This window comes from Sciurus carolinensis, chromosome 10, assembly GCF_902686445.1.
Source record: "Sciurus carolinensis chromosome 10, mSciCar1.2, whole genome shotgun sequence".
Taxonomy (NCBI): domain Eukaryota; kingdom Metazoa; phylum Chordata; class Mammalia; order Rodentia; family Sciuridae; genus Sciurus; species Sciurus carolinensis.
The window spans coordinates 62419964-62441665 of record NC_062222.1 but is presented as its reverse complement, the minus strand read 5'-3'; the positions used below and the strand labels follow the sequence as shown (position 1 = coordinate 62441665).

General features: G+C 32.8%; 1 protein-coding gene across 1 annotated transcript in view; it reads left to right on the top strand.

Annotated features, from left to right (window-relative positions):
* Nucleotides 1-21702, top strand: part of Grid2 (glutamate ionotropic receptor delta type subunit 2) — a 1421540-nt gene that overhangs the window by 857954 nt on the left and 541884 nt on the right. Inside the window, exons 5-7 of the mRNA XM_047565820.1 lie at nucleotides 3152-3205; nucleotides 10444-10617; nucleotides 17502-17663. Of these exons, the coding sequence (XP_047421776.1) occupies nucleotides 3152-3205; nucleotides 10444-10617; nucleotides 17502-17663 (390 nt within the window). The remainder of the gene's footprint in view (nucleotides 1-3151; nucleotides 3206-10443; nucleotides 10618-17501; nucleotides 17664-21702) is intronic.

Sequence of the window (21702 nt, the reverse complement as noted above, 5' to 3'; positions counted from 1 at the left end):
AAAGATCTGCTCTAGACACTGGAAATATTGTGACTTCCAAAATGCCTCTGGCATGATGTCATACTCTCAGTAAGCTGGGGATAGCAGGCACACAAAATCATATGAGAGGTTTTATGGGTCAGTTTTAAAAGTGACATACATCACTTCTGCTTACATTCTATTGACTGTGGCTCAATGGCTTGTAGTTCTACCCTGCTGTGTGTGGAGGACAGGAATGTGGCCTAATTGATGTTCCACTAGAAGAAAAGAAGGAATGTTGATGATAATCTAACAGATTCAACCACATGTATCTCCAGTTGTGCTTAGACATTGAATGGAATTCAAAATATTTAGGCTGTTCATATTTTCTAATTTTTCTCATAAACTTTGTGTCTACTAGCTTGTTTCAGAGCATCTAAATTTGAGGGAAAATGTGGGACTAATGAATTTAGAATAGCCTCACAGAGACCCAGTAGGAGACCTGAGAGCTTGAAAGACTGATGGAACGTCTAACAAACCCTTTCTTTAAAACACACATTGAACCATATGGATGAACTTCAGCTTACTCATACTGAATGGTCACATGCACCCAGTGCCCAAAGGAGCTCCCAATTGAGAACAAGAAGAAAATGGTTTATTTATTTACCAGCAATGATGTTCTTATAATTTTTTGCTTGTTTCACAGGTGTACAGCTGAAATATCTTACATTTTAATATTCCTCAGTAAAACCAAAGACAGGAAGGAGAGATTATTTCTCTGCTAACTCTAAGGGAGAGAAAATGGTGTAGTGGATAGAATCACAGCCTTCAATGAAACATTTACTTTTCTTCTTACTGAAAGAAAAGATTAAGCCATGTTCCTTGGTACTATTTCATGCTTTCACCTGAAAGATTATTTAAAGTCCGAGTGTGAAAGATGTTTTATTGTCTAGATAAATTACCAATAAGTTACCATCTCCTGCTTCATGAATGTTGCTGTACCCTGCAAGGGAGGACAGGAAATCATGTTCAGAGTCATTTAGGACAGTTTCTTGTTTAATGTCGTATGTATTGTAGAGTTCTCCTAGCTTTCATTTTGCTTAGTCTGACCCCATAGTTCATATTATCTAAACAAGGGTAATTTAAACTAAATTGAATCATCTCTTCTCTACCACTAGTATCATTTCAGTAGTACTTTCAAATCTATGCTACCTATCACTTGGCTTTCAAGCCATCTTTTTCTTCTTTTTTTGGTACTGGAATTGAACTCAGGAACACTCAGTCACTGAGCCACATCCCCAGCCGTATTTTATATTTTATTTAGAGACAGTCTCACTGAGTTGCTTAGCACCTTGCTATTGCTGAGACTGGCTTTGAACTCGCAATCCTCCTGCCTCAGCCTCTTTACCCCTGGGATTACAGATGTGCGCCACCATGCCTGGCTATGTTTTTCTTCTTAATTCTTCCTGTTCCTATATTTTATTTGTCGGTTTGTCCCACCATTTTATCCAGAGACCTATTTTTCCCTTATCTGAATCTATGATATTATATATTTTTTTTTAATTCTAAGAGTTTCCATTATTTTCTAATGCTTTGCTTTGTTCATAATTATTTTATTTTTAAAAATTTTAGGACACAGTACTTTTACTTTATTTATTTATATTTTAAGTGGTGCTGAAGATTGAACCCAGGGCCTCACACATGTAGGCAAGCACTCTACCACTGAGCCACAATCCCAGTCCCATTGTCCGTAATTATTGATGATGCATTTTCACAACTATTAATGGAAAAAAAACCCAGAAAATTAGAAATAAGGATTATCACTACTGATATAAAGTAAAAAGTTTTCTATTTTCTTTAATTAAATTAAAATTTGCCATGGGTCATATTTCCTATTTTGCCTATAATTTAAATATATATGAAATTCAAAACTAATAATAATGTTCAAACTTAAAAGTGGATACTACATCCTCACTTCTCTAATAATGCATTATCCATATACTTCAGTAAAGTCATGAGAGCCAATATAATATACTTTGAAATAGTATGAAATTTATGCAAAAAATTAGAAGACAAAAATTAGGCAAATATTTACTTTAAGAAAATATCAAATCACATAACAATCATATATCCAATTGTATTTCTTGTGATTCATGCATCTTTCAATAGGCATTTTTCAAAAGAACAAAGAACTCCAAAGTACAATTAACTCTTTATAACAATTCCTTGGTAGTTTATTAATAAGTTATATCCTCATCTGAAACCATATGTTCAGTTATTATTGCTAAAAATAAAAGAATAATTCCTTACAAAGCAGTTTTTTCTATTATATTCCCATGACATGAATTTTAAGAATATGTCTTAGACTATGTATTTTAAGAATTGATACAATAGAAACCTTGACAGAAAAGTTATCCTTAGTGTAAAACACACACACACACACACACACACACACACACACATACACACATTCTTTCCTTTTTTGGCCTACAACAAGGGTAATTTAAATAAATGTTCAAAGTTAGTCAACCAAGATTGCTACCCACATGTTGTTTGCTTTCCCTTTTATATAAGTTTTGCTTTCATATTATTAGTGCTTTAAAGCTACTAAAATTTCCTACCTATACCTTAATGTTAATATACTCTTTTGCTTCTAGTATTTTTTATTCAGATAATTTTAGAATTTAATCTACTGCAAATATGCATGACACAAAATGTTCAGAACAGAGAGCAGTTTACCTACTGAAGATAGTAGCAAGCATATACTCAGTGAAGGAGCAGAAGATAAAATTATTGTTAGTGTCAGATGTAGAGAGAGATATACTTAGATATTTGTTAGGTAGATGATAGAAAGCCATCAGAGTTTGTTGGAATGGAGTATGTGATTTGGTAGTTAAACTCTACTCCTATTAAATCACAATGCAGCATTACTCATAGTTTTTCCTGTTGCAACTTATCTTTATCAAGGTTTCTGATTCATTATATTTTTAAATTTGTATAGCAAGTCTATAGTACATCTACCTGTCAAACACAAATGCTTTTGCAGTATTTTATTCATGCTTTTCCATCTTGAATTCAGTGGAAAGACCTTTCTAATATATGATTCATTTTGTGTCATTTACAAAGTATCTCCATTTAGTTTGGTTTGTTTCTTCATGATTAATGCTGATAGCTGTTTTGTTTTCTATTCTAGGTTGTGGAAACGAATTTGGTTGCTTTTGACTGTCACTGGATCATTATAAATGAGGTAAAGTCAACTAACCCTTATTAAAAACTCTGTGTCCTGTTTTCATACATACAGTTGCAGCACTTCCTATAGCCTTGAATTTCTAGGCGGAAACAGATGATGAAATAAACTTTTAGCTTACTGAGTGAATGCTGTTAAATAAAAATAGAATGAAGAGTTTTTTAAATGATAAAGGGCTTTATATGAATAAAATAAAGGGAGAAATTCTCCCCCACTGAGTATCTTTTAGCTTTTACTGTTGGCACATAGAGCCTGCTCAGAGATCATCCTTATGAAAAGTTCAGATCTTCTTTGTAAGCAAAGTGAATTCCTCCCAGCGGAGCGCTTGTGTTCCATTTATATTTTAATGTTGTTTCTAAAACTTTTATTTCCACCCCCTTATATAAGGATTAAATGGTTTGGCACATGAATATGAATCAACACAGAACAGATTTTTTTCCCTTTTCATAAAGTACAATTTTTTAAAAAAAATCCACAGACTTGTCAAATTCCTTGTGAAAGTTTTTTTTTTATTTTTGCCAAGATAATGCATAAGATTAAAAACATATTACAACTCAAAAGCCCTGTTAAATAATTCCTTCCATTAGCACCTGCCAGTCAGAATCAGAAAGGACAATGACATTAGCACTGAACGTACACTGAGATGGCATGAATTTGTCCTTCACAAGACATAGTGTCCACTCATCCTGTCACTTGTGAATAAAGACAGTGTATTATCTATCTATGGATACTATCTATGGAATTACACAATAAGATGACTTGTTTTGTGTTAGGGACAAAATAGTATTTGGGGTAAGAATTCTGGTTTTTCAGTCAGCTGTAAAATAGGTCCAATTCTGGCTATTAAACTTGTTAGCTGTTTCCATAGATATATAATCTTCAGTACATTCATTCATACAATAAGTATGATAACATTTACTTCACAGGTTCATAATAAAAATTAAATTAGATATTATCTAATCTCTAACACAGTACCTGACAAATGACACCTGATAAATGGTACCAAAGTAATGATCATTTCCTATTAAAGTTCACAGATCGCTTTCTCCCATTACTTTATTGAATTCTAAACATTATTCCTAAGTTACTGAGGTGACAAGGTTCACAGAAGATAAATGATTTGCCTCTTTTTATGCAGAAAAGTAAAAATTGTTTCTAGTTTCATGTTGTTTCTTCTACATAACACTTCGCTGATAGAGTGGTTCTTTTTAACTCAGGGTAAAGACACTGGAAATGTCTTACAAATTTGTTTTCTGTCTGACAAAATTTAGATCTGTATGATTTGTCACAGCACTTTTTATGTCAAATTATGATGTGCTGTCCTGAGTTTCACTCAGGCGATGTGTAGGTGTGAGGTCTGCTTTTCACGAAGATTTTGATGCCTTCTAATTTTTTCATGCCTCTGAATTTTCCACCTGGAATATCTGAACCTAAGGATAGAGGGAAGAGCAAAAGGGAAATTGCAGCACACTTTCAGAGCTTTTCAGATTAGATACAGTAGCTGTCTTTTGAGACAAGGAAACAAAGTCTCAAAGAAATTGAACAGTTCACCAAATGCTACAGAACTATTAAGTGGTGATGATGAGATGTTAAACTCTTTTTTGAATAAAAAATTGGACTTGCTTTTGGTTTTTATTATTTTCGATAATTCTTCTCATACATTTTACTTTTGTAATTTCCATTAACTCAGTCATAATCTTGCGGGAGCCATGTATTTCACTAGCTTTCATCTTTAGTTTAATTATTATCTAGAGTACTTTTTTGAACATAAAGAAACCTCCCAATCCCTGCTATCTCACAACCATCCTCTGACAGGGAAGACTTCCTGATGCCAAAGAAACTGGAGTCAATAAAGCTGACTAGAAAGGAGAATAGGACTTCTTGCCTTCTTGTAGACAGACTAATCAAAACAAATTAATTCATACAGTCATCAAATGGAAACAGCCATTCCCTCCTATTGTTTGAGAAGATTACAGAAGGAACTCCTAAGTTAAATTTTCCCTCTATGTCCAATTTAGCTTACACACTAGATCTTAAAGTATGAACAAGTAGTGTTACCAGAACTTGTGGACATTTAATCACTGTTTAAGGATCTATCTGTACTTGGTGTGGTCTAAGTAGACTGTTTCATTGGTGAAAAATTACATGAAAAGATTAATAAAAATATTTTATTTTATAAAGGTTATAACAATTTGTTAAACTTATTGTTAAATAGTATTTCATAAAATATTGGGAGGTACAACAGTGCCTTTAAGTGAATATTTCCCAATTTAAATTGTGCATGTATTTACAAAATAAAACATGCATAAGAACAAAGGAATCTATCTGATAACTTAAGATACAAGCATAGAAGATTTTAGTTCTTTTTCTTCAAACATCAGTTTTATTCTACGAATTCTTATAACTATAAATAACTATAACCTCACTTTTGTTGTCATTGAAACCTTTTCCTCTTTTTCACCCACAGTCCTACTTTGTAGTCCTTGAACAAGGTATTTCTTTGGGGCAGGTCAATACTTCCTAGCCTTTGAAAAATACAATGTTCACAACTCATACCATTTACATTGGTTATTACTTTTATCTGAACTAGGAAAGATTCAGAGAATGACCAGGTTTGCTAGAAAAAGTATTACCTGCTGGCATATCTAAGGTCAGCACTCTTAGTTCCACATGATTCCATTCAGCTACCTCATTTCTCTGAAATGTGCCTTAGAAAATGACTTTCACCCTTTTCTTACACACATTTTTACATGCTTGTTTATACACATTAGTAATAGAAGAATCATCATTTACTTTAGTTCCCATGAAAGTAAAAGCATGGGTTCCTCATATTTGCTAGAAAGCAAATGTACTTTAAAAGCAACAACAAAGCCCTCCAAGAACGTGCAAATGTCCATTCCTCTGAACCTGGAGAACATGAATCTGTCTAGTTTGGCTTTTGTAGCTATTATTTTGTTGCTAATTTTAAAATTGGTTGCAAATATTTATTTAATCTTATTGCACCAATAGTTTTTTAGAGCAGGGCTATAAATCAAAGTTGGCATTATGCATCATGATACAAATTGATGTAGAAACTTGAAAACAATATTTTTTTTCATTTGCATTAAGTGTGCTATAATCATGAGAGGCTGTGCTAGCTCATATGGTGCAATCAATCATATGTTAGGACTTGGTAATGGTATTTATCTCCTCTCTGCAATCACTGGATCCAGCTTAGAGCAGCTTTTCCATATAAGTTTTGTCATCCCCTCAGGGCCCTAAAGCAGATGGCCTAGCACTTTATTTAAGTTCTACAAAAGTTAGAAATTCAGATAGGAAGATACATATTGTTTAGAAATGCAATAAACCTAAGCATTATGCACCCATCTATTCCTGATAATATTTAACCTGACCTTTAAATGTCCTGATGTGATTTTACTGACTTAAAAAAAAATAGTAGTTGAAACCATGTTTTTTGTTCTTAGTCACTGCTGAATACTGCAGTTAAGAAAGTTGTTGGTTGGGGTTGAGGGGGAGTTATTTTGAGATTTAGAAAGCCTACTTGTGTAGTGGATATTTTTTATTTTTCCTACTTTGATGATGAATGGAGATGTACACTACTAATCGACCAGGCAGAAAGCTGCCATTCTGCTCCTCTTCCTGTTGACATATAGCATACAGTTAGTTTTGTTTCAGATTTCAACATTGTTTGCCTCATACTAATTTAAAACTTTCTGGAAGCATGTAAGGACCATCTTTGCTGGAGCATGATGAATCGAAATATATTAGAAATGAAACATACTTTTTTCAAACTATACTGTTACAGACTGCAAAATATCATTAGTGAAATTCATTTTATACAGGCTTATTTTAACATTTTTAAAGTATTAGTGTCTAGAATAAAAATTCAAGGTATCTTTAGAGGACAGTTTGGTAAAATCTTGTCAATCAATCATTCATTAAATTTTTAATTATCAACTTTTTAAAATACCTACTATGATCCAGGAACTTTGTTACAGTTCCCAGAGTTAAAAGAATAGGAAGAGAGGAGAAACAAATGGTTAAAGGGGAAATGGGATACTCTTTCTGAAATAATTTATAAAATGTAGATTGGGGTCTGAACTAATGAATTTTTAGAGTTTTCCCTTCCCCAAAATTCTATTAATTTAAACTTAAAACTGATAAACTGTAAGAATTCAGGAATGATTCAATTCTCCTAAGAGATGTGTTCTGGGTAGTAGCTGTTCCTGGGATATTTCTCCCTAGGTTACACATTTCAGGGTTCATCGTAAATTAAAATATTAAAGCAAAGTAAATATTTTCTTGGATATATTAACCAGACTTGTAATAAATTTTTATTATATACCTTAATTATTCTTGGGAGAAAAGACCATTATATTTTGCTCCTAAAGAAGTGAAAATGAAATTTTGATATACTGAAACATATATTCACTTTCTATTGCAATAGAATTCTACTTTCATAAGTACACACAGTATACAAAGACAAAAAATTCTATCATTCAGATTCTTTAACTTCTTTAAAACTCAGAAATTTTCTGTTTGTAGAACTTAGTTAGCATATCCAGTGCTGCTAGGGGCTAATAGGGAAGTATTTGGTTCTTCCTGTGATTATTTTTTAGATAACTTACAGTTGAAACATTATTTTTAAAATTTAGAGCATTTGAATAATATAGATCCTAATTCCACAGTAGTTTGACATTTTAATATATATGTTTATGTAGCAACTATTTTTTTAATTTTAAAAGAACCTCTTTTAAGAGTAAGTGATCATTTGTCTTTTAGTGTTTATGTAGCATTGCATCTGCCACTCTTGGAATGCACCTTTAAAATGCAGAAGTAAAGTTCCGTAAATATAAAATAGCTGCCTAATCAAGATTTCATATCCCCATCCAACTGTTTCTGAGATCAGGTGTCAAAACTAAAATTGCAAGTGAATTTTTTTGAGACAGACTGTCTGTTAGCTTTATTCAGAATGGCAGATTCTTTCCTCCCAGAAAATTACTTTCTTTTTTCCTTCCTCAAATAATAATAGACAAAATATATTCAATTCAAATTGACATTTCTTCAGATTTACTTAGGCTTAGGTACCTGAAAACTTCAGCTTATGGAATATATAAAAAGTAACCATACTTTTTTGTGTGTTTGACTCATGATAGATGACTTTATCAATCCTTATAGAATTCAGGCTATTAAATGCTGAGATAATATATATTTATTGTTTTAATTCCCATCATTCATGAACATTAATCTATGTAATCCCTGTAAGGAAATATAGATTTGGTGTGTACTTCAGAGAGTTTTTTTCATTCATTCTATGACTGAAAAGTATTGCGAATAAACAGCTTGGAATCTCCTTGGTTATTTATAAAGCATAAATAGTGTATGCATCAGTGTCTATTTTCTTTTTGCAGAAAATGAGACAATAGGTAGTTATTATTTTACCTAACATTGTAGGTATTTTTTAAATATAAAATTTTATCCTAATTGCTAATCTGTAATTCTTCATGTGTGGTGTAGAGAGAGATGGTGCTATTTGATAAGAATTTTGATAAATCTTGGTATCATGAAATAAGGGACACATACATAACTGAACTTATTAATATTATGAGAGAAGCAGTAAAATTTTTGTTACAATTTAAGTGAAACTTCCCAGCTGTACAATATCGACTTTTTGAAAATTGAATGAAATTGAATGGCAATATTAATATGAACTTTAAAAGATTCCATGTTAATGGCAGGGATTAAAATGGAGGCCACAGGGCATCACTTAATTCTGCTTTGTGAGCAGATGACAAAAAATTAGAAATTGACCTGATCTTTGCCAGACAGTTTTTGGTGGCCAGTGAAATGACACAGACTAAGGGAAAAAGACGGCATTATAAACTGAGAAAAACCATTTTTTATGGTGCATTAAGGATTAATCGTCCAGAAATTCCTGATATTACGCTGGATACAGTTGATGGCAGGTGTTTTTTTTTATTTTCAGAAAATTGATGTTTCATAAAGATCATAAATAAAAGGATGAATTTTAAAGTAGCACATGCTACAAAGAAAAGTAATATATAATTAGTAAGTCTAGTGAGGAAAAGAAGAAAATTTGTCTTTTCTTTTCATTATTCAGCAATAATTCCTTGGTTCAAAACTGTAAAATGCTCACTGCAGGATAAAACGTATCCTGTGTCAAATATTTTATTTTTATTGCCCTAAGTATCTAGACACACCAATAATTTGTTAATTGCAAAGGCCTCATTGGTTTAAATGGTTCCAAATGGACACTATTAAGCACAAACTGCTTTAGACAAAAGACTGTTTTAAGACTAAAATTCATTTTGATTACTTCTGTTCTGACTAATTCCAATTAGGAAAAATGAATGTTATAAAAATATTATTTCATTTTTATTGTTTCTATATCTACTATGTACTCAAATCTTAAAATTTAATTGTGGAGTTGGAAGGTGGTAGGGAGAAGGAAGTAGAAACTGCTATTTGAATTTGGCACACACTCTTATACAAAATAAAATTGATTTAGCTAAAGAGTATTTCGTTTCTCCTTCACTCAGCCTAGTTCAGTCTGTATTAACCAGCAGAACTTTTTACCTTTTTATCAAGACCACAACTATAAACTAACTTATTATTCAATAGTTAGTAAGGACTCTGTTCATTCCTTACCCAAGGGAAACATGTTAGTTAACACCAATAGGTCTAAGAAGCAATTAATAAAAGTCTTTAAAAAGAATATCTTTTCTTGCTCTTTCTACTTACATCACTTTTTTCCTCATTTTTTCATTGCCTTGAACAACATATATTACTCTTATATTGCAACAATCTTCTTAGGTTCTCTAAGTATGATGAAATCCATCAATAAATAACAAACTATATTATCAACTTATTTTGTGTTGTTTTTCAGTGTTTTGAATCCATCTATATTTTTCTATATATTTTCAATGTAATAAATTATAAACTTGCTCTTAATAAGATACATTTAAGTTAATTGTTCCAGTCAGAATTACCTAGGCACTAATGTACATAATTTAAATTAGAGAAAGAACCTGCAAATTAATTGATTATTTTAATGGTATGTACTGTTTTCATTTAGATATGTGCTAAGCATTAACCAAATGTATTTCAGTAACAAAATCCCTTAGCATTCCCAGATAACAACTCATTGAAGGTTTCGTATTTCTCTGTTGCTGTATTGATGAATTTCTAATTCTTCCACTTGCTATTTTATCTTATAGGAAATAAACGATGTTGATGTACAGGAACTTGTAAGAAGGTCAATTGGAAGGCTAACGATTATTCGGCAGACATTTCCAGTCCCCCAGAATATAAGTCAGCGATGTTTCCGTGGCAACCATCGAATATCTTCAACATTGTGTGATCCAAAGGATCCATTTGCTCAGAATATGGAGGTATACTTTAAATGCCAGGGCATTTCTTCTAGGCATTTCTTCCAGGGTGCTTTGTTGGGCAATTGCAAAGAGAGCTTTTAGAGTTACATTGGATTTAGAATTATATTCAGTATCATTTCTAAGGGATTCTCTTCTTCCATCAGTTTAATAATTCCAAGGGGGAGAAAGTGCTAAGAACCTGTATCTTTGATCCTTTTGTTCCTATTGTAGAAAAATATCTTGTTTTATAAAAATATAGTAAGTAAAGATCCTTTCCTTCTAAACAGGTAGATCCACAACATTTCTCATGGTAGAATTTGTTATGGATACTCCTAATACCTCATTTCTAATTATTAAGCTAATATATTTGCTTGATTTTTCTGGAAAAGCAAGGACATAGATGTCTATTTTTTTTTCCAATGATTAGCCTCCAGTTCGAAAAACTTCAGTTAAAAAATTTTAAATTTAGAAAAGTCCTATAGCATTAGGTTAGTCATATCCAATTCATGCTATAGCTGAAAACTTCACCATCCAGAAATACAGCAAAGAATTTGTAAGTAAATAAATAAAATCTCTAAATAGCAAAAAGAACCCAAGTCCCTGCAGTTTTCTCAAGAGAAGGCCCTTTAAAAACTCAATTGGAGGCTGTTTCTTTTTCTTAAGAAAAATCCTATCAGATTTTTTTTTCTTTGCACTGGAGATCTCAATCTGTCAGTTTGAAGCGGGTATTAGATAAAGCAGGCACACCAACAGCAGGGAGCCGTGAGGAGCACTCTCTGCAAGGCAAGAGACAGGAAAAAGGAAGAATCAATCAGACATGCTAACTTATACATCCTATCAGTGTAGGGGTTTTGCTGTAAAAGCAAATCTGTATCATAAAGCAGTTTCTAAGGGCATTGTTGTAATGCAACACTAGCCTGTTAGTGAAAATTTAAACAATAATTCTAAAACATCAGCAAGGATTAAAGTTGTGATCAATTTTAGAAATCAGGGAAACATGATGTTTCTTAGAAAGTTAATCCTTTAGAATGTTTACTGTGAAAATCGTTTTAGTACTTAGAGATGTTCAATTTGAACAATTTGGAAATATGCTAGGATGATGAGTTTATATCCAATAACATTAGACATATAAGGTAATTTGGCAAAACTACTTCTTTGAAAGCTGATCCCATAGTCTCCCTATTCCTAATCAATATTGAGTTTTTTAGATGAATTACCATTTATCCAACCCTTTCTTCATATTTATTAACATTGTAGTAAGCAGCATGGCTCTAGGATCATTTATCCATAGAACCTTCTGTTCCTTACTGGACCTGGATCACTAAATCTTAATGCACTTTTCTATCACTTCTTCCACCAAACCTACCTCAGTGTACCTTTGTGAATGTTTGTGGATTTGAATGTACCTAAGGAGAAGGCAGTGGACAAACTAAGGCACTTTAAAGCTTTACTTAAAAGGGCCTGTCTAATTGTAGTGCCATTCTTAGTAATAGGCTTATAATAGACCATCTTTTCATATTCACTGCTCACGAATATAATCAATGTGAAAATTATAGAATTCTAAATGCAGAACAACAGGAAGAATCTAGATTTAGAAAATTATGAAATATCAAAGACTTCTTGTCAAAAGAAGTGGCAGGAAATGAAAGTATAAGCAAGAAAAATTATTAACTGTGTCATTTAGGGAAAGCAGAAAGTATTTTAAAGCACATTCACATAAGAGCATAATCTTTCCATTTCAATATCTACAAAATAATTATTTTATTTATCTCTATATCCCCATGCTTATCTGATGCAAGAAGGTGGTAGAGAAATTGCCACCCCTCACCCTTATGTTCATCTTACTTTCCTCAAAGTCAGAGATGGAACAAAACAGAGCACTATTTTCTCTTTTAGGATTTGTTACATATTAACTTCCCTCTTATGTGTGATAGAATTTGACTAAATATTTAATATGTAAAAGGAAAACTGACAGAAACTTTTATATGTGAATTTATAAAATTAAAAGTGTGAATGCAAAGCTGTTGAATTTAAAATGATCCACTATAAGCAGAACATTTGATGTACAGCTTCTCCTTGATGAAAATTTTTATCTCACTGAAGTTAGGTAAAGCAACAAAATATTATTTTTGTACTAAATCAACAAGATACGACTGGCTAATAATTTGCAGGAAGAGGTTCCCTAGGAAAAGCAACCCCTCAACTTGAAGTCTATAAAAACAATGCAGATAAATATGACCACAGATAGATTTTTTCCTCAGAATTTAGAAGTGTGCAATTTAAAAAATTTCAGAAAAAATAAGCTATTAAAAAATGACCCAAGTGAGCTCAAAAAGTAGAAACTCAACTATGAAATCACATTAATCAATACAGGGAAAGGAGGGGAGGGTATAGTGGGTCTGTGTGGAAGTCTTTGAGCTGTTTCTAATATTAATGTCTATACAAGGAAAGTAAAATTTAGATCTGCCAACAAGTTTTATACATCTTTAAATTAATACCTAATACACTAAAATACAGGACTAGTTGAAGTTGCAAAATAAGGAGTAAAGAAGTCCTCTTAGCTAGAAAACAGTTTATACAATATATGAAACAAGAAAGAAGTGATCCCTTTACTGCTTGGAGAAACTCATGTTAGCTTGGATGCTAAGGAAGAGAAAACAGAAACATTCCAATCTTTTTGAATCTATTTTCTCCATCTAAAGAACATTATCTTCAAATTGGAAAGGTTAGAGTAAAAATCATTAAAAGATAAGTAAGCCATTATTTTATAAAGAGCAGGAATTGAAGATTTTAGGAGTATTTCTAACTCCTTTAAATGAGGGCTGACACCTAAGTGCTTCCAGAAATCAATAAACCAGCAGATATGCTCACAATTTATGATTTAGAGGAGTAAGAGAAATTCTTGGAAAGAAGACCAATGTGAAAGAGTTTGGTTTATTGCCCCAGTTTTCAAAAGGAAACAGAAAAGACTATCATAATTTAGTATATTGCATGTGAGTATTTACATAAACTATAGAATGTTTCATTAAATAATGTAGTATTTCAAATAAGCCAATTGAATTTTCTGAAGAAAAAGCAGAGCCAAACTAAGCCCTCCTTAATAGGCTTTTAGATTGGGAGACTATCATAAAGCTATGTGTTATATATTGAGTTTTATATGATGTTTGACAAATTTTCTTACAAAATCCTTAGGAAAGACATTGAAAACTGTAGCTAAATTGATGACATTTAAATATTTTAAACAAGTGGGTCCATAGGGGGTGAAGATGCTAAACTCTGGTCTCATATAAGAGAAAAATATTCAAAATATTTTAAATATTTTCATTACCTTTAAGAGTTATAAAATTAAAATATTTCAAATAATTATCCAATTAAGCTATTTAGTTATTTTTGTTCAAGATTTCAAGTGAATTTGAAGTTAATTTACATAGATATACCAATGAACTATTCAAGAGTTATTGCTACACCTAGAGTTATGCTTTAGATATATATTTTAGTTTTGAATGTTCGTTAATATCTGTAACCAACCACTTTTACCATAAGTTCGAGAAAAGTGGAACCCAATGAGTATTCAGATGCCACTGATAAATATTTCACTCTTGAAATGCAAGGAACTCTATGATAATCCACAAGATTCTGTCCTTGAACCTAGTATTTTCACTGTGTTTATTATCACTACATGAATGAAAATGAGTATAACATGTTGATCAAATTTGTAAATGCCATAAAGCTAAGAGAGAAAGCTTACATAATCAAGAGCCAAATAATTATTAATCTTGACTGATCAATAAACCTAAAAGTTGAAACTTAATAAAGTATAGGCTCAAAATCAATTACATGAAGTCTAGAGGAAGAGGCCTGGTTTGACAGCTGTTCAAAGCAGTTAAGTTGAAGGCAAATCCAGAATGAATGCAGTGCAAGTCAGATTTGCTCTAAACCATTTTAATATCATCTTGGACTCTGTGTCAGAAGCACTTTGCTAAGATCAAGACATACAGTGTCTTACACTACTGTATCCTAGTCAGATCATATCTGCATTAATATGTCAGTTCTAGTTACTAAACTTTTAACAGAAACATTGAAAAAATAAGAGAAGGACAGAGGAAGAGTACCTGGATGATGAGCAGCCCAGGAACTATATCAGATGGTGAACAGAAGGAAACTGAATGTTTCAGGGCAAGGCGCAGATGGCATCGAATATTATCACGTAGAAGAGATGGCAGCTAGAGGTTCGGTGATGACAGAGAACAAGTGTAGTGACAGAAAGCTAGAGAAAAATGATAGTTAGATGAGGGATACTGGAGGATAAGGTGTTAGGGGTAGTGGATATTCATGTTCAGCTCCCAGTCACATGTGTTGATTGTGGACATAGAAAAAGGGAAGCTTCACCTGTGTAGAAATTGAAGTCACTTTCTTTAAATGCTGAGAGATACTTAGGGATCATGGTGAGGGAGGAGTCAAAGACCTCATAAATGAAATCACCAAAAGATCAGTAGAGAACAGCACAAAGGAGCATAAGAAAGAACATGAACTTCCAAGGAGAGTGAACAAGAAGTAACAGATTAGGAGTGGGGAATGGAAATCTCAGAGAAGGTCACCACCACTTCTTGATCCTGCCAGTGAGAATGTGACAAATGAGAGGAGGCAGTCTTCTGTTAAAATTCCTATCATATATTGGGTACAGAACACTCATATTTGACACTAGTATAGATGTTCACACTCCATGTTTTAAAGTATGCAAAAGAGACTCTGCCAGAGAAGGTCGGGGACTGGTAGAACACAGTTTGCCAGTAATGGCTTGATTTATGTCAACCCACCTGACTTTAAACCTGACTTTCCCCCCCTTCTTCCTACTTTCCATTCTTGTTTATTTGATGATTGTTTATAAAAAAAAAAAAAAAAAAAAAAAACATAAAAACATATTCTAGATGGTTTGCTAATTCAAAAGGAGATAAAGTATAGGAAAACAAAAGCACAAGGGAGAAATGATGTGAGTTTCCATCCAGAAGGATCTCCTATTCTAGCATGAATGGCAGATTTTTAAAAATCTTAGCATTATGACATGTTTCCATAGAGCTGTGTACTTTGTGTTCTGGGAGAGAAGACTGCTCAGTGAAGCCTAGGGTTGGGAAATTGTCAGGGAAGGGTTCCCCCAGCAGGTGACCTTTATACTAAATATTGAAGAAAGTTAACTACTTGGAGAAAGCTAAAGATACATTGAAGGATGCTACCAGATATCTCATATACACACTTAAAGCAGTTAAAGAGCAATGCAGAATAAAGATGGATAAGAGGAAGCAAGTTAAGTCAGTGGAGACAAGAGAAGTTGGAAAAGGCAGATAATTGCATACCATTTGAAGAAGTCTATCAAAAGTTTTCTTTGGATTGTTTCATATAGCTAACAGTCTATTTCCAATTTGAATTTTGACTTTTAGACTAATTTTAACATCAAGTCTCATACTTCATTTACAGCATATTTCAGTCATTCTCCTCTGGTGTCTTTAATAATTATCTGGATGCACCAGGTGTGAGAATAGCCAGCCCTAATATTTCCTAAAAAATAATAAATTTGTATTTTACATAATACATGAGTGTTCACTGTCTCTTGAAAAAAAGACCCACCATCCATTAGTATTTTACACATAAAATGTTGCCTAACAAGTGCAGATGATTAAAGATTTACCTGGCATTTGAAAGAAAACTCACAAGGCATTGTTGGGAAGCTCTTATTAACAGCTGTGAATAGCATCAAACTCTAATTATCCCAATAGCTGAATCTTAGTACTGTTCTGTGATGTGCACACACTGTTTCATAAATTTCCTTCTTCATTAATTATAACCAAATGACAACCCACATATTCTCCCTTTCATTTTTAGGGAAAACTGTGATAACAAGACACTTTTAAAACCTGAGAAAATTTGCATGCATTAAGATAAAATTAATTTCCATCAACCTTCATTTCTCAATTTTTTATATCAGGTTTTTCCTTCTGAGCAGTCATAATATAACATTGAACAGTTTTTATTGACCTAGAAGCCCGTTTTCAGTTCATGTTTTCTGAATAAATTATAATTTCTTTGAAAAACAAACACCTTTGGTAATTAGTAGTATGGATAGTAGTTCTTGCAAGACTCAAATTTTAATAGTGTAATAGCTCTTAACAAAAACTGGCTATAATTCATTTTTTTCAATCTGTGTAGAAAGAAGATGATACCATTGTTACCTTAGAAGAAGAGAGCATAAATATAAACACATTCAGAAACTGTTCATAGTTTATGGTATTTGTCATGTCAGTGAATTTCAATGCATGTATATGCCTACCTTATTGTGTACAGATCCTTGATCATTGTAGTATTTGTGAATGGTTCTGTTTTCTTTCATTTCTTCATTACAGAATCCCCATGGCCACAAACACACAGATTGCTGCTTCCTTTTTTTTTTTTTCTGGATACCTATGACACTCATATGTAAGATTGAGTTGATATTTCTCCATCTGAATAACTAAAATGCAGAAATTTGACATATTCAGAAAATGTATTATTCAGTGAGCCCTTCCAATCTTAAGTCCTTAGATCCTTACCTCCTCAGAAAGAAATAAGGGCCAGTGATTTTCTATGGTCTGACACTAACAGCCTTGCCTCTGTCAAAACTTCTCTTTTTTATCTTCTCTTTCATACCTAAATAAGCTGAAAAAGCAATTGAGGCATACAATCAGACAAGACTTCATTCTCAATAGCAAAACTGCCTGGGAAATGAAAAAAGAATCCTTCTCCATAATAAATAACCCAGTAAACTAGCCATCTGTGACGTGAACAGAAGCAGCTGAGCAGACAAATTTCTCCTTCTTCTGGATGGAATGGATAACATCAATGATTCTAATGATCACTGTCTAATGTCTTTTCAGATTTCAAACCTTTACATATATGACACGGTGCTTCTGCTTGCTAATGCTTTTCATAAGAAGCTGGAGGACCGAAAGTGGCACAGCATGGCAAGTTTGTCGTGCATCAGGAAGAATTCGAAGCCCTGGCAGGGTGGGCGTTCCATGCTGGAGACCATCAAGAAGGTAACTTCTGATAAGCATTTCACTCTTCTTAATTTTTATGTAAATAGGATACAATAGACCAGTGTTTGATGAGATATCTTTTAGAAGGATTTTTTTTTCCTCTTTAGTATCACTGCCATCTCAAAGCACAAAATAGCAAATATTTTTTAAAGGAAATAAATATTTTTAAAGGATAAAGATTAGAGGACTACACACATATATTTAAAAAGTGACCCTTATTGATTTTAAGGGAAGTTTGTGCAAGTAAAAATTGGTGATCAAGATATTTTAAATTGCCCCAGTTATGTCATTAGGGTTAAAGGTGCTCTAATTATTTTGGCGCCTGTCACAAAGTACAAAAGTGTTGTTGGTTTGGGGTTTTTTTTGGTTTTGGTTTTTTTGTTATAGTTGTTGTTATTTGTATACCAACTGAAAAAAAAGTTTACAGTAGACTTGGCTGTTCTTTGTTTTGATGATGCAGGCTAAGGTGTTGGATGAGATGACCCTTACTTTACCTTATAATGAAGAGGTGATTCATGCACAGTTACTGTGTCGCAGTGCTCGGACACTGTTTCCAGCACCTGATTGCATTCTTCTTCATCACTGTCGCCATGTTGCCTCACTGGGATGTGGCTGGCTTTGGCTTCACTACCTGTTCTATTCCCAGAAGGCAGTTTATGTTGTTCAGCTCTTCTCAGTGGCATAAGCACTCTGCAGTTTATTAGCCTCTTTGTCATGTCATCCTTGCTGACATTTTCTGTTTGTCTTGCACAGCTTCTAGGATTTAAAATGAAATGATTAATAAAACAAACAAGTTTCTCCTATACCCTTTACACAAAGGAGACAGCCATTTGGAATTTTGTTTTTTTATTTTACCCTTCCTTTTTCTTTCCTCATATGTTTGCCTTTCTTTCCTAAAACAAAAAGAAAAATAACCAATAGAAATGTGACTATATTTAAAAAGTCAAGGAAAAAAAATCTAAAAATTTTACATTGGAAATGAAAAAGATATACAAAAACAGGAAGTGAAGGAAAGAATTCTTTCAAATGGAGAACAACCTGGATGCTTCTCTTGGTGCTATTTCCTGTTTGCAAAAGAATCACTTTGATGAGATTCTTATCAACAAAAGTACTTGAGAAATAAATGTATTGAACATATTGGAAGAGAAACATTTTTCAACTGAGAAATGAGTAAGTCAAATAGAAATCAAAGTATTGCCAAAATCTCCTAGCTCTCTCTATGTAGAAAGCTGGCAGGTATGAACAAAGAGAGGTTGTTGAACATGATTCTGATCCTGCCAATTTATTAATTCACAATTTGGCTAGTACATGGGAACCTGAATATATTCATTCTTCTGAAGCTTTCTCACAAAAATAGAATAAAGGTTTAGGAGGTTGCTTAGGAGATACTAATTTAGTGAGAATGTCAGTAGGAAGAAAAGAAAGACACCGTAACATACAGGTGTTTCTCATGCAGCAATTCAGCATATAGATCATTAGGGTAAATGTTCAATTTCTTTATTTTTTGTCTCCCATTTTTAATTGGCCTTAAAGAAATGGAGTTATTTTTTCTATTCATATTACTTTTTACCTCACATAGGTGTTTTGGGTCAACCTATTTAGATGATGAAGTTGATGATACTCTACACACCAGGAACATTTGATGCACACAGAGAAGAATCAGACCCAGTAGATCCAACCTGGGTTGGGCAAGGCAGAGGGAGCAGGCTGGGCCTGCTTAGCCAGGGCCAAAGGAGAGTTCCCACCCATATGGGCTGGAGACCTGTAGGTTTACGTTTCCCATAGGCATCAAATAAGAAGGCACAGGATGGGTTTTCTTATCAGGTCATCCAGATGTGGGGCCAAAACAGAAAGAGAGGTCAAGGCTTATAAAGAAGTTTGAAACCACATGTCACAAATGAGGTCAGGCTTCTTATTATGATGGCAGCATTCTAGTGATAAAATTTTTAATTACATTCAAGTAAACACAGCATGCCTATATTAAGGGCATGCTATGCACACTTCACACAGCTGTGTACTGCTGCAGAGTACAGACAAGTAAAAGAATCAGTTTCTGTCCCCGAATTAATTATATTCTCATTACATTACGGGGATGAGAAAACAGTTAAAATGATGCAGTTGATCTAAGCAGTATAAATGTCCAGCAAAAGGGGAGGTGACTGTTTCACAGATACTCTTGTGTTTAGCTTTATAATTTTTTTTTTTTTTTTGTCTGAATGGGTAGAATAAGAGCTTCCTAATTTTTCTCTTTTTTCTAAAATTCTCAATGTTTATTTCCTTCCCAGCTATAATCAGCATCACAATGCCATTGTCATTTATACAGATTTTGTAGTTTGCTTTTGAAAGAATTATAATTTTTAAAATATTGAGTCTTCTCACCCATAGACATGTGATCAATATTGTCATCATTTTATAACACTCCTTAAAGATTTATAGTGTTCTTTGTGTATATTTCCTGTGTTTTTGTTCCTAAAATTGTATAGGGTCTTATGTGTGTATGTGCACACATGCTAACATGAATGGGAACTATTTCCATTATCTTAGTTATTGCAGGTATGTTCAAGGAAGTTATTGATGTTTAATATGTTTTGAACCGATCTGATCAACTTTTCAAGCTTAATTACTGGTTCTTAGTTCATAGTTTATTCTCATGTTTTTCAAATAGACATTGATGTCATCTTCAAATAAAATTGCTATCACTTAAATTCTATTATCTTTTTAAAACTTTAAGAACTTTTTTGTAAAGTTCATTATATTCTACTAGTCTTGTACAAATTTTATGATAAACATCTTAACTTAATAAAAATGTCATAAGTCTTATTAGGTATGTCAAGGGTATTGTTTGAAAAGAAATCTCTAAAAATTGCATGGGCAAAGTATTCTGCTTTTGCTTTACTATTTTTATACTTAAATTCTTATTTTAATAGTATCTCATACAATTTTAGAGTTAAAAGGTACAATAAAGTTAATCTTACCTATTTTTCCTCATTTTAAGTTATAGAAAACCAAGTCAGAGAAAAACTGCATGACTTAACATATATGGCTAATTAGTTGCAAATACTAATTTTGTTCCTAATTCTGTGTTCTTTGAACTATATACCATTTACCCTTTTTATTGTTCATATTGGTAGTATACTTCTGTCACAATCACTTGGCTAAAGAAAATGCAACTACCTTGAAATCATGGTTAATTTTATGTAAACCATATCTAAATTTTAATATGGCTTCTGTTTATAATCTTTATTTTATTATCAGAAGCTACAATTAGTTGTAATATATATTTTAGGAAGGGATTTTTATGTTCTGTATTTAGTTTATTGATGTTACATAACCTAGAGAAGGCTTTCAAACTGTTCTAAATAAATAAGTGAAATCAATAGAACTTTAGCTACTCTGAAAAAGTGAGAGAAGATCGCCACAGATGGACTCCCACCACTATCAGTTCTAAGAACCACAGTTTGAAACCACTTCACTGGAACATTTAGAAATTAATTTGACAAGTGCAGAACACAGATAGTGGTTTTAAAATATCATACCCATGCAATGTGGAAAACCAATCTTTATTTATTGAGTTGTTCATGTTTAAATAGCAGTCATTTCCATTTCTTCATGTTACTCCTCTTAATATTGAAACATTTTCCAAGAGTATACTTTATTCATTCATTTATTTATCGCTGTCAAATTTGCCTACATTGTGGAATGTATAGTGCAAAATCAAGAAAAGAAATTTAGTGGATACTGATTAAGTACAAAAAGCTATTCTCTAAGGCCACAGACAATAAAAAGCTCCAAGTATGGTAAAAATAGGATTCTGAGGTGTTTTAGAGAAGAATGGAATGTGTTGTACACTCGCATATCTGCTTCACCAGGAGGCACTGATTCTCCACATGGACACACAACCACTCAGTCACACTTCTGCTTAGCAACTGCCCTGGACAGGAGAAGATGTTCTACCCTCTTCCTTGAAGCAGCATGTACCTAATGAATGGTCATTGCAGAAGTAGTATCCCTTACATGGGGATAACCATGAACTGGCCTA